Below are 12,715 nucleotides of genomic sequence, written 5' to 3'. Positions count from 1 at the left end.
CCCGCTCGTGCGCGCACTGAGCGCACTGCACAGCGCGTGTCTCCACGGCAACGCGAGAGACGGGTGCGTGCGCTCCGCCGCGCGCTGGCCGCCATTTTATCCGCCAGCCTCCGCTCTCTCGCCCCGCCGCCAGGTGCCGCTGTCACGGCGCCGCCATAGAGAGGGCTCCGGCGGAGAGCGCGCCCGCCCCCTTGCCGGCCTGAGAGACTTCCGCCGCGCGGAAGCGGAAGCAGCCCCGACGGCGGCGGCGGCGCGCGGAGGGGCACGGGCCAGAGGCGGCGCGCGCGGGGCCGGGCCACGCCGCCAGCTGCGGGTGAGGCGGCGGGCGGGGGGAGGGGAGGGGAGGGGAGGGGAGGGGTCCCCTCCGGGGGCGGGGGGGGCCGGCGGGGCGCCGCTCGGCTGCGGCGGCTGGGGTTGCGCAGGGGAGCCGGCGGGGGAGGGCGCGGGTAGCCCTGCTCGGCCCGGCCCCCTGGAGAGCTTCCCCGCCAGCGTCTGCTGGGGTCTCGGCCCGGCGCCTCCCGCCGGGGTCAGCTGCCGCGCTGCGCGGCCGGCACTGGCTGCGGGCTCCGGTGCGGCCCACGGCGCAGCTCCGCCGCCGCTTATGTGCTGCTCGGAGGGCGATGGGGCTGCTGGCTTCTAAAGAAAGGGGACTTTCGTTCTGTCGTTGCAGATGCCTTCGAAGTCTCTCCGCTGGAGAACGTGAGACCCGCCTCGGCGCTAGCCTGCTGGGGTTTGCTGGTTGTTAAGTAGGCGTCAAAGCGGTGTGACGTTGCTCCGCCAGTCCCTTCCTTCCGTAAAAAGGGTAGCTGCTTTCTGAGCCATCCCATACCAACTTCATGTATTCCTAAGATTGTCATCAGCTTCTCGTGGTTGTTTTTTTTTTTTTTTTTTCCTGAGGCCTTACTGAGGTTTAATTACTTATAGGCTCTAGTGGTTATAAAGTAATGTAAGATGTTTGTACTACTCGGTTTTAACTCTCTAATTGACTCTTGTATTAAGAGACATTGTTTTAACTTGGGAATGGTTAAATGGCCAAAGATTTCAGTTATTTACGGATAAGGGCTGTTTTATTTGACTACTGTTGGCCTGCAACTTAAACTTGCATGTTTTAATTTTTTTATCCTATGCTTTTTCTGTGTTATGGCTGCCGCAACAATAGTTCATGATACATCAGAAGCCGTAGAGCTCTGTGCTCCCTGTGGTTTATACCTTAAACCCATTACAAAAATGACCATCAGTGTGGCCCTTCCTCAGCTGAAACAACCAGGAAAATCCATTTCGAACTGGGAAGTGATGGAAAGATTGAAAGGGATGGTGCAAACTCATCAGTTTTCCACTCTGCGGATTTCTAAAAGCACAATGGATTTCATCCGGTTTGAAGGAGAGGTTGAAAACAAGAGTTTGGTTAAATCTTTTCTGGCATGCCTTGATGGCAAGACAATAAAGCTGAGTGGCTTCTCTGACATTTTAAAAGTCCGTGCTGCAGAGTATAAGATTGACTTTCCTACCAGACACGACTGGGACTCGTTCTTCCGTGATGCAAAAGATATGAATGAAACTTTGCCAGGGGAGAGGCCGGATACTATTCACTTAGAGGGCTTACCTTGCAAGTGGTTTGCAGCAAAGGACTCTGGCTCGGAAAAGCCGAGTGAAGAAATCCTTATAAAAGTTTTCAGGAAATTTGGAGAAATACGTAATGTGGACATACCCATGCTGGACCCTTACAGAGAAGAAATGACTGGCAGAAACTTCCACACTTTCAGTTTTGGAGGCCATTTAAATTTTGAAGCTTACGTTCAGTATCACGAGTACGCAGGTTTCATTAAGGCCATGAACGCCCTGCGAGGGATGAAGCTGATGTATAAAGGCGATGACGGCAAAGCAGTGGCTTGCAATATAAAGGTGAGAAACTTCGGGCCTTGTTCTGGGGACCTGTGTGAAAGACGAAGTACAACTGAGTGTTATTTCCCTAGTGCTGAAAATCCATGTCTTTATACTGTAGAGGTGACAACAGTTGACATTAACAGCACTAATGGAGTCTTGTGAAACAGCCATAATAAGAATTTTAAAAGGAAAACGATAGAAGAAAAGTGTGTTGTTAGACCATGTGAACAAAGTGGGTGGGGTTTTGCTTTTTTTAACAAGACAGTTCTAGAAATAAAAATTGCTTAATGGAACGACTAAGTATATGAACATGACCTGCTAAATGCTTTTTAGAAAGTAATGTGTTATTTATAAATCTAGTCATTTCACTTAAACATTTTAATTCTGAACAAGATCAGACATATTTCACTGGACAGCTGACTTTAAAGTGCGGGAGAATTTCACAGCCTCTGTGTTCGATCCCTGTGTTCATAATGAGGTCTACCAGACAAGTGTCAGAACTGTGAAGTTTAGTAGCACGTGGCCTTTAAGACCTGTGGAATACACAGTTAATCATTAGTGTACTTCTCATACAGAAAGGCCCCACTAAAGCTTAAATAATAGTGTTAATCTGTAGCACAGTTTCCTCTGAATACAGTATGCTTAATTCATAATATTTACACACTGAGTTTTCCAGATCTTTTTTTCCGTAATCTTATTGTCTTGGAAAATACAACTATGACAGGAGAGAACAAGGCATTCTGTTCAGGTGTTGCATCTGTGAAAGCATGACCTGAGGAAAATTTGCTCTGAGATGTGGCCTGTGTGTTTACATAGTAGTTGAGTGAAACATTTGCAGGTGTATTTCGGCACGCTCAATAGTCATTCATCAAATCAGAAAGTGTGTTTCAGAAAAATCTTGAGTATTCCTTTGTGTAATGTGGGAAAATGCAAATATTTATTCAAGTTGTAGTTTAGTCAGTATAAATAAAACAATCTAACCTTTTATCTTGTTGTCGAAGTTTGTCAGTTGGAGCATAGAAGCTGTTTGTACCTTGACCCTCAAGGTTTTCAAGGGGATGTGAAATTCAAACTGTTACTTACATACAGGGGATCACGGTTCCCAAATTTAGTTTGGCTGTGCAGGAGGAAGCATGCCTTCCTGGCAGCTGCCTTGGGGATTGATAGGAAAGAGGGGGGACTGTGTTTATGACTGTACTGTCAAGACAGACCTCTTTCATACAAGGTCACAGAACCTTGTCTGTTTCTACCTGTCTGTCCTTTTAGCCTGTTAGTGAAACATCATTTTACCTAGAGGCTGGGTGAAATAAACTGCAGAGTATGTTTTCTTTATTCTCTGCTCCATGGTTCATGACGATCGGCCTGCAGGAATGTACTATGGATCTCTGCCTGCCTGCACAGGCATTGGTATCTAGAATAAGAGATTAGGACACCAGGGCTGTGATGTCTGCTGGTGTCCTGTTCCACTGTGCAGCTGGACATGGCCAAGATGTGCCCATGTGTCCTGCATGCTGAGCTTTTTCCCAGGTCTCATTGCTCAGATGCGTGTAACTTCCCTTTCTCTTATGTTCCCGGTCTCAAAGAGCTTCAGCCCAGTGTACCTCAATTTGGGAATCTTGGTGTTGGAATTGGTGGGGAAGCACTTGCTTAAACCAGGTGCTGAATGTTGTAGAACTGTTTCTTCTGCTCAACTTGAGGATCACAGTGTTAGACAGAAGGGGAGGTCTTTCTTTAGGCCCTCTTTTACCTAGTGCTGTACAGTCCCTAGTAGCATACATGAATTGAAAGAGTTCTGTGTGTTCCTGTTCTGACAGGTTGAAAACATTGGACAGCCAGGGCCTAAACCGCACTAGGGTTTACTTTTGGGTGTTGAGCACACAAAAGTGAAAACTGGTAACCTGATTGTGCTAGTGTGCAGGCATTTAGTTCTCAGTTATGTACTCTGGTGCCTGCTCTGGGGACACAGAGAAGTTCCCTTTGTTTTAAAAAAGGTTTTCTATTTCTGGTTGTACTTACACTGAGTTTCAAATACCTTTGTGCTAGGTTAAAATCGTTGGGGATTGTGTAGGTTGTTGAGGATTTTTTTTTGTCTACTTAAAACTTTTCAATTGTATCCTGTAAAGGTTTCTTTTGACTCAACAAAACACCTCAGTGATGCATCAATTAAGAAGCGTCAGCTCGAAAGGCAAAAGCTTCAAGAGCTTGAAAAACAGAGAGAAGAACAAAAACGTAAAGAGAAAGAAGCTGAGGAAAAACAAAAAGAGGAAGAAAGGTATTTATCACCTATTGCTTAGATGTATTTTTAACAACGAGGCATAACAAAACTGTAGTTATACCTTCATATCAGCATCAATGGATAGAAAATAACTAAATGCAAGTTTCCTGTCAGAGTTCTACTCCTGTAGGTAAAGTGGAACACTTAAAATATTGTGGTCCTTTTGAGGAAGTAGAATTCAGGGATTATGAGATTTGGAGAAGAGTGTTTTGCACCTTTTTTTTTTCTTTGGTTGAAGTGTAATTCTAAGAGCTGGGAACTTACATGATTTGTAGTCATTCTGATGGAAGAATGTGCATTGTAGATTGAGAGTAGAAAATTATGCACTAGTTCCACTATTAAGTAACTTTGATATTATAAAGCTCATTTGTTCTTAACATCAGTATTTTTCCAGGAAAGAGATGGGGTACAAGCATATCTTAACAGTGACATTTTAAGAAAATATATGTAGCTGAAAATGTCATAAGGCAGCTGTTCAAAATATAAACACGAATGCAGCAAATTGCTTCAGAGGTTGTATGGTGTCCAGTTGCCTTGATGTGTGTAAATTCTCATTGCTGTTTAGATGTTAAACAATTTCTGAAACTGTTCTTAACATCAGTATTTTTCCAGGAAAGAGATGGGGTACAAGCATATCTTAACAGTGACATTTTAAGAAAATATATGTAGCTGAAAATGTCATAAGGCAGCTGTTCAAAATATAAACACGAATGCAGCAAATTGCTTCAGAGGTTGTATGGTGTCCAGTTGCCTTGATGTGTGTAAATTCTCATTGCTGTTTAGATGTTAAACAATTTCTGAAACTGTAGGTTATTTAGATCATCACTAATGCTTATGTTCAGTTTAAAATAGTAAATCTGAAAAATACTTAATTTCCTAAAAATCTGGCCATTAGACACCCGACCTCAGAAACCCTCGGCCTTTTACGTAAGCTACCATTTTGTCCTAATGACTGAAATAAAAACCACCAACCCCCGCACACATTAATTGGCGTGGTAATTTTCTTCTCACTGTGACGATTGACTGCCTAGCTGCCTGATGCGTTGTTATTGTCTCTGGTCACATTGATTTTAAAAAAAAAACCAAACAAACTATTTTGTTGTAGCCATGTTTTACGTTTGGACTCCAACTGGTTTTCAGATACTGACAGGCTGATGATTGTTTGCTATCACAACTAATGGTTAAAATGTTCACTGTTTTCTACTTCTGTTTTTCAGTAATCAACAAGACTTACTTAGAAACAAACTTACTCAAAGTACGAAATATATTTTCACATAGAGTAGGAGTCTAAAATTGTACGTGGCCTAGATAAGGTAAAAATATTAACCTCTTTTTAGGAAGCAGAGAGAGCTGGAAGAATACGAGAGAGAGAGAAAAAGAGAAGAAAAGTTGCGCAAGAGAGAACAGAAACAGAAAGATCGTGAAGTTCGTCGAAACAAAAAGCAACTTGAAAAGCTTCAAGCTGAAGAACAGAAAAAACTTCAAGAGAAGATAAAGTTAGAAGAAAGGAAGCTCCTGTTAGCTCAGAGAAATCTTCAGTCCATTAGACTAATTGCAGAGCTGCTAAGCAGGGCAAAGGTAACTTCAGTATTTATTTCAGAAGCTAATGAAGAACCTAGCAGAACAAAGTCTTTTACTGCCTTAAGAGGGGGTGGGGAGCACAGTTGATTAAACAACAGATTTAGTACCTCTCCGGATGTTATTCCTTAGACCAAAAATTAAAAAAAGTGCAATGAAACAGTATTTCTCCCTTGGTAAAATACCCACTGATAAGTAAATAGAGGGTGAATTTGAACCTGAAGTCCTGAATAGCATTTTCACATGTAAACTAATTGGCAGGCTTGTTCTTAAGGCCAGTAAGAGAATGTGTAAGCATGATAAAGCGAACTAAACACAGGATAAGATGCAAGACTCCCTACTTCTAACTTCAGTTTTTGATGCTGTTTCCCATCTGGCTTTCAGCAGTTCTGTTAACTGTTCTTTGCAGTTTCAGAGAATGTGCTTTAATTATTCTGTTTGAAAATGTGCGGAATGATTTCTCTGTAGGAGAAGTACTATCAGCCAAGGCTTCAAATGTTAGATCCTGTCTCTCTTAACAGTATGGTTATTTTTCACTGAAACAGGGTATCGTTTGCTTAAGACTTTGATAAAGTCACGTTAGAGTGTAATGTAATGCATGCTAAATATTTTCTGTAGAAATTAAAAACTCTGTGGGAAAGCACAGATTTCTTTTCCTTGATGCCATTGGTTTTGAACTCATGCAGTGCTATGTGGTCAGTTATATGCTAGGAGAAGGGAGAAATACTTCTTGCAGGCTTTGTAACTTTGTAGATGTGAAACAGAAAGGTTGTCTGATGAAACGGAACAGTGTGTTTCCTTCACTCTCAGAATTTTGAGGTCTACTCTAAGCCATTTGTCTGGGTCAGAATAAAAAAAAGGTTTAAACCTTCTTTTTCAGTATCATGAGTTTCTAAAGTGGTTGACAAAATGAAAATCAGTTTCTACATAGTATCTGTGTGTTTTAAGTATTTCTTGGGTTTATGAACTCATTATAAAGTCATCTATGAACCACAGATTGCAGTCATCTAAGAGAAACTTGACTGAAACCTTCAAGTGTTGACCCTGATAAATGTACTTTAATACTTCAAATTTCATGTGTGTTACTCTTGTCGTATTAAGGAGCCATAAAGACCAGGCTTTGTTTTTGCTCTGTGAAACAACTAGGACAAATTAACACTCAAAAGAGTTTGTGGACTAATACTAGTGTTTCACCTTGCAACAGTTGTGTGTTAGTGGGGTTTTTTTTTGTTTGGTTGGTTTGGGTTTTTTTTCCCTTTGAGAGGGAAACAACCATTTTATTTTGGGATGGTTAAATTCTATTTGTTGGATTTTATTTTCTTGTCATATTGCTGCGTTGGTGTTATGGTATAATTTGGAAGCATGAGCAGGTCTATAATATTTTCTTGTTTACTCTTACCTTCCCTTTGACTATCTTTCAGACAGTAAAGCTTTTGGAGCAAGAACAAAATGAAGAAAAGATTCGTCTTCAGCAGCTAGAGGAGAGACGAAGGCTGCAGGAGGCTGAACTCAAACGTGTGGAAGAGGAAAAAGAGAGAGCACTGGGGCTGCAGAGAAAAGAAAAGGAACTGAGGGAGAAACTACTGAACAATCTTCTGAGCAAGAAAATGGATGCAGTTAATCAAAACAAAGAAGAAACTGAAGCACCTCAGTCTGACTCTGACTCACTGAAAACCCCTAGTGGTGTTCCACACACTGTGTCATCCAGCTGCATCACTTCTACCTCAGGACAGGCTGTTACAGACAAACTGGCTCCTGGCTCTCAAAGAGAAGTAGCATCCCCTGAGAGTGTGAACACTCAGTGCAAATACTTGAATGGCAATGTTCATGACAAAGTTCACGTCAAAGAAGGTCAGAAACTTCATACCACAAACTCTGAGAAAAGAAGTTCCGGGGTACTTTCATGTGTTCCTGCCAATAACCAGCAGCAGAAGAGCCTCTCTCGCTATGACCAGAACACCTGCCGGAAGGACTCACGCTGTGAGCAGGGCAAACGTAGCACAGAGCCAAGGAGAAGAAAGAGCCGTTCGTGTAGCAGCATAAACACTGATGAGAGTAGAGGTAAACGAGAGAGGAGCAGACACAGAAGAGATGTGAGCTACCAGGATGAAAAGCGCAGGAAAGAAAGGAGGTATTATAGACACTCTAGCAGAAGTTACAGTCCTCGACGAAGCCATAGTCCTCGTCGAAGAAGCGTAAGCCCCAGACGTTCACGTTACAGAAGAACTCGCAGTAGCGAACGTAAACGAGACAGAAGAGAGAGAAGTCACAGTCGCAGAAGCGCAAGCAGGAGGCGAAGGCACCGGAGGAGATCACTGAGTAAGCAAAGGAGTACTTGGAGCGGGTAGTGGAGGCCTTGGCTCCTTGGAAAGGCTGTGGTTGGACAAAAGGGCCAGAAAGTTGTAAAGGAGACCTCATCAGTGTGACTGCTATAGAAAGCACGTTTGTTTCAACCAATGTTTAACTTGCATCTAGTCCCTGAGATCCAGAAAATAGACACCTGATTTTTTGATGTTCCTTCGTGCTTTGTTGTCTCTCTTCTAGGTTTCTGCCACAATGTAGATATAACCACCAGTGCTTGTGCTCAAGTTCCTGCAGTGCTAAAAGCCAACCTGTTTTCTTGATTCTCAGTTTTCTAAACCTTAATTTTAGTTGATTTAGATTTTAGCTCTGTGTCACCTAATTTGGTTTGAGAAGTACATGGGTGCCAGTTACAGGAACTCCACATGCGACAAGCTGTTACATACAGATTTGGTTTGAACTGCTTTCTGGTGCGTTCAGTGAAATCACATTTAACAAAGTAGAGTCTTTGCCGATGGAAATGGATAACAGGACTTTCATGTAGTTCTTAAAACTGACTATAAAGATACACAGGATATCTTTTAAACTGCTACGATTCCCTCATATGTCTGTATGATACCAAGCTTTGTGGCCCAAATTATTCTGGCATTAATGCCACTTGTATAATAGTACTTTCCATCTAAGAGAGGCACACTGATGCAGGAAGTAAGAATCAGTGGTAAAATGACTGAAAAAATATTCTCTTATTTTGTTGACATATTTGGCTTTGTAATTACTTCAGGTAGCATAGAGCCACTTGAAGCATTTTTTCAGGTACACGCAGAGCTAGCCATTGTCTTTTGAAAAAGGGGCCTTCTTGCTAAATTATTTTTACTTGTGGTGTGGGAAAGTAAGGCTGCAGTGTCTCTTGTTAAATCCATTTAAGAATACTTTTGCTTCTAAAATGCAGCTCAGGAATATTAAAAGCTATAACATTACAGTGAAAGAGTTTATTTTGCCTTTTTATGGTAAAATTAAAAAGAAAACTTTCCAGTGAACTGAAGTTGCTGTTTTCATATGTGAGTGTATTAATATCTGCAGAAGTGTTGTCTGAAAACCCATTTGTTGAAAAAATGACTTGACACATTTGAATAATGAAGCTCAACCCCTCTTCTTGATGGTCCTGTTATGTACAGCTACGTCAACCGTTAATTCAGCAGGATGTGCAGTCTTTATTTACAGCCTTCAGATGCCGTTTTCCTCACACTGATCCATCAAATTGAAGTGCATCGCTTTCCTGGAGTGCCTGTGGAGCACATTGGTGCTGCAGCCCAGCTGGATCCCTGACCGGCTGAGTCTGTCTGCTTTGATTTCAGTGAATCCATGTGGGGTTTGTTCCTCACTAGACCATGCTGCTGAAACCTTTGTAGTTACTAGCTGTGGAAGGAAAAGGTAGACATTCTTTTATCTTCCTGGCAGTTCATGTTTTTAAAGATCTACAATTAATTATGTTACTTCTCAAGGTTTTGTGACTTCCCTTGTGAGTTTCACCAGTGTCTTGGGGGCTGAGAGCTAGACTGATTTATTTAATCATTTCAACGCCACTGATCTCTTGAATTCTGAGCAGTTACTTTCTGTGGAGAGTTCATTTTTCTACTATCTTTGTTAAAGCGTTAAAAGCTTATCTACCTAATCATCTTTAGTAATGATTCAGCTAAGATCCAATCTAATGTTAGTTGCAAGTATTTGATAAGACTGTTTGTAAACGCGTGCAGTTCTGCTTAGCCTACTTTTAAATACTGACACACTGTCCATGGTAACACCACTTTTTTTTTAAAAAGTGTGTTCTATCTGCAGTTATGTGAGAAGTTTAACTAATGGCTGTCAGGACCAATGTCATTGAACTCAGGATTAGATTCTTACTAGTATTTCTGCAGTATGTTTCTACTGTGGGTTTCCACTGGGATTGATATGTTGGGTAGGACGTCTTGATGATGCATTACAAGTAATCAGGGAGATGCTAGTTTATAATGCTACTTTCAGGAAGTCATCAAGCTGTGAACGCAGTGTCGTTACCAGGAGTGGAAGCAGTTAAAGCATTGGCATTCACCAAAAAGTGTTGGAGTCATACTAGATGAATCCAACAGCTATTGTTAATTGATATGAGAAAAGACTGTGCTTGATAGATTTTTTTTTTTTTTTTTTTTTTTTTTTTTTTGCTCCAGAGAAGGCACCAGGAGCAGGTTTCATATCCCACCCTGAAATGATTAAATTCTGTAAGCTCCCCTGATGTTTAGGGCAATTTCTGAGGCCAGAGAAGGTATTTGTGGGGTGAATGTTCTGCCGGGCTTTGATAATAATCATTCAGCTCAACACACCATGTCCAGCACTGGCTTCATACAATGTCCTAAAAGTGCAGTAACATAAAGTAACTCAGTTGTTTATAGTGCTTGTATTACTTCTTCTTTTCACAGCAGCTTCAGGAAGAAAAGCCTGAAAATGCTTTGAAGCTAACTTGCAAATGCTTACTTTCCCAAATGCAGAGGGAATGTGGAAGAAGTCATCTTTCAGTTGACCAGCTGAACCCAATCAAAGCCTCTTAAAGCTCCTAGTACTTAAAGTTGCCCAGTAACTGCTCAGTGCAGAGTTTTATCTAGTCTAACACTTAGCAGTGTTGTTGCTTCAGGTACGTGTTTTGCGTCAAAGCTCTCCAAAACCTTTTCAGAGCTGAATCCTCTGAAATGGATATTGCATCGTGTGTCCTTGTACTGGGTCTGGCTGTGATGGAGTTAACTTTCTTCGTAGCTGCCAGTACAGTGCTGTGTTTTGGATTTGTGACAGCGTTGGTAACACACACGTGCTTTACCTGTTGCAGAGCAGTGCTCGCACAGTGCCAGGGCCTTCTCTGTTTCCCATTTTTTGCACACCCCCCCGAATGGGTGGGCTGAGGTTGCGAGGGGACACGGCTGAGACAGCTGATCCCAGCTGACCAAAGGGAGATCCTGTGCCATACAACATCATGCTCGGTAATAAAACCAGAGGCTTTTGTCTTTCCAAGGTAGCCATTGCTCTAAGAATGCAATGGGCATCAGTTCGCTTGTGGTTGTCATTGATGATGGACTTTGAACTGCAAGAAAAAGAGTTGAAACTGTAATATTTTAATAAGGTCACAAATAGAAATTATGCCACGCCCAATATAATTTATTCAGGTTTTTATTATGTCTGAGGTATGTGCTTGTATTACTGTAAAAATCCTGCTGATGCAAAAACTTAATATAATTTTTGATAGTAAACAATTGTTCTTTGTTCTGTGTTGATTGTAAGTCAGTACGTTTCTACCAAGTATCTTCTAGGGGTCTTGGTGTTTCAAATGAAAGAACCTAGGACACCAGCAGGCTTTATAATGGCTTCTAGAAGCTGAAGTACTAAAGTTACTGATATTTTTCCTTACTCTGGAAGAATATTGTCGTGCTGATTGCTTAAATCTTACCTGATTGCTTAGATTTGCAAGACTGACTTTCAGGAGCTGTCTAATAGCAGATAAAATTAGTTGGTCTTTTTTCTTCCGTTTCAGTGTATGTCTGTTGAGTGACTTTGAGTTCATATGAGAAGATAAGTATTTAATACCTATCTTTTGCTGTTTTAGCTGCTTTAAAGCAATGTCCTTTTGAAATGGGCTTCAAACTTTGTTGAGCAAACTTTAGTCTAATTAATGAAGTAGTTCCAATAATCCACACTACTGTTCTTGTTTAATTATTAAATTTAAGGTGCTTAAAAGCACACCCTGCAATGTGTGCTCGCAGCCCAGAAAGCCAATGGTATCCTGGGCTGCATCCAAAGCAGCATGGCCAGCACGTCCAGGGAGGTGATTCTGCCCCTCTGCTCTCGTGAGACCCCACCTGGAGTACTGCATTCAGCTCTGGGGTCCCCAGCATAAGGGCATGGAGCAGTTGGAGTGGGTCCAGAGGAGGGCCACGAAGATGATCTGAGCACCTCTCCTGTGAAGACAAGCTGAGAGAGTTGGGGCTGTCCAGCCTGGAGAACAGAAGGCTCTGGGGAGACTTATTGTGGCCTTTCAGTACTTAAAGGGGGCTTATAAGAAAGATGGGGCAGGCTTTTTAGTAGGGCCTGTTGTAATAGGACAACGGGCAATGGCTTTAAACTGAAAGAGGGTAGATTTTGACTAGGTCTAAGGAAGAAATTCTTCACTCTGAGGATGGTGAGGCAGTGGAACAGATTGCCCGGAGGAGTTGTGGATACCCCATCCCTGGAGGTGTTCCAAGGCCAGGTTGGATGAGGCTTTGAGCAACCTTGTCTAGTGGAAGATGTCCCTGCCCATGTCGTGGAGGTTTGGAACTAGATGATCTTTAAGGTCCCTTCCAACCCAAACCATTCTATGATTCTAAATCATGCTGCATTCACAGGCTATGATATATATGTTAAGATAACTGAAGAATATGAGATTTAGCAACTAATACTTATCAAAGACATGCTAAACTAATAAATACTTCTGAAACAATGGATTTTGTTGTTATGGGCAAGTATTGGATAGAGTCTGACTTAGCTACTATACTACCTCTACTTTCAGACCGTTACCTGCTAGAAATCCAATCCAGTGAGAATGTCTGCAAAGGTATCTGCCTATTTACTTTTGAAACTGGGCAGTGAGGATTATGTGCCAGTAGTAACAGGCTTGTC

The 12,715-nt window shown here is 42.1% G+C and overlaps 1 protein-coding gene across 2 annotated transcripts; it reads left to right on the top strand.

The window, feature by feature from the left end:
* The first annotated feature begins 276 nt into the window (after nt 1-276).
* Nucleotides 277-10,254, top strand: AKAP17A (A-kinase anchoring protein 17A). Of its 2 annotated transcripts, XM_086619088.1 has the most exons (5): nt 277-313; nt 671-1,902; nt 4,008-4,156; nt 5,497-5,737; nt 7,159-10,254. In XM_086619088.1, exons 2-5 carry the CDS (start codon nt 1,141-1,143, stop codon nt 8,083-8,085), a joined length of 2,079 nt encoding a protein of 692 aa, XP_086475214.1. In that variant the 5' UTR covers nt 277-313; nt 671-1,140; the 3' UTR covers nt 8,086-10,254. The 2 variants fall into 2 exon arrangements, with proteins under 2 accessions (XP_086475214.1, XP_009978191.2); XM_009979889.2 differs by lacking the exon at nt 277-313 and having other exon boundaries at nt 648-1,902.
* Nucleotides 10,255-12,715: the final 2,461 nt, after the last annotated feature.

This window comes from Tauraco erythrolophus, chromosome 1 (assembly GCF_009769465.1).
Source record: "Tauraco erythrolophus isolate bTauEry1 chromosome 1, bTauEry1.pri, whole genome shotgun sequence".
Taxonomy (NCBI): domain Eukaryota; kingdom Metazoa; phylum Chordata; class Aves; order Musophagiformes; family Musophagidae; genus Tauraco; species Tauraco erythrolophus.
Note: the sequence above shows the minus strand (reverse complement) of the source record. Positions and strands in the feature narration are given on the sequence as shown.

Bases quoted from the DNA above. Each gene is read 5' to 3' on its own strand.
- AKAP17A (XM_086619088.1), top strand. From the start codon at position 1,141: ATGGCTGCCGCAACAATAGTTCATGATACATCAGAAGCCGTAGAGCTC. The intron at 1,903-4,007 runs GTGAGAAACTTC...TATCCTGTAAAG, and splicing joins CAGTGGCTTGCAATATAAAG to GTTTCTTTTGACTCAACAAA. The intron at 5,738-7,158 runs GTAACTTCAGTA...ACTATCTTTCAG, and splicing joins AGCTGCTAAGCAGGGCAAAG to ACAGTAAAGCTTTTGGAGCA.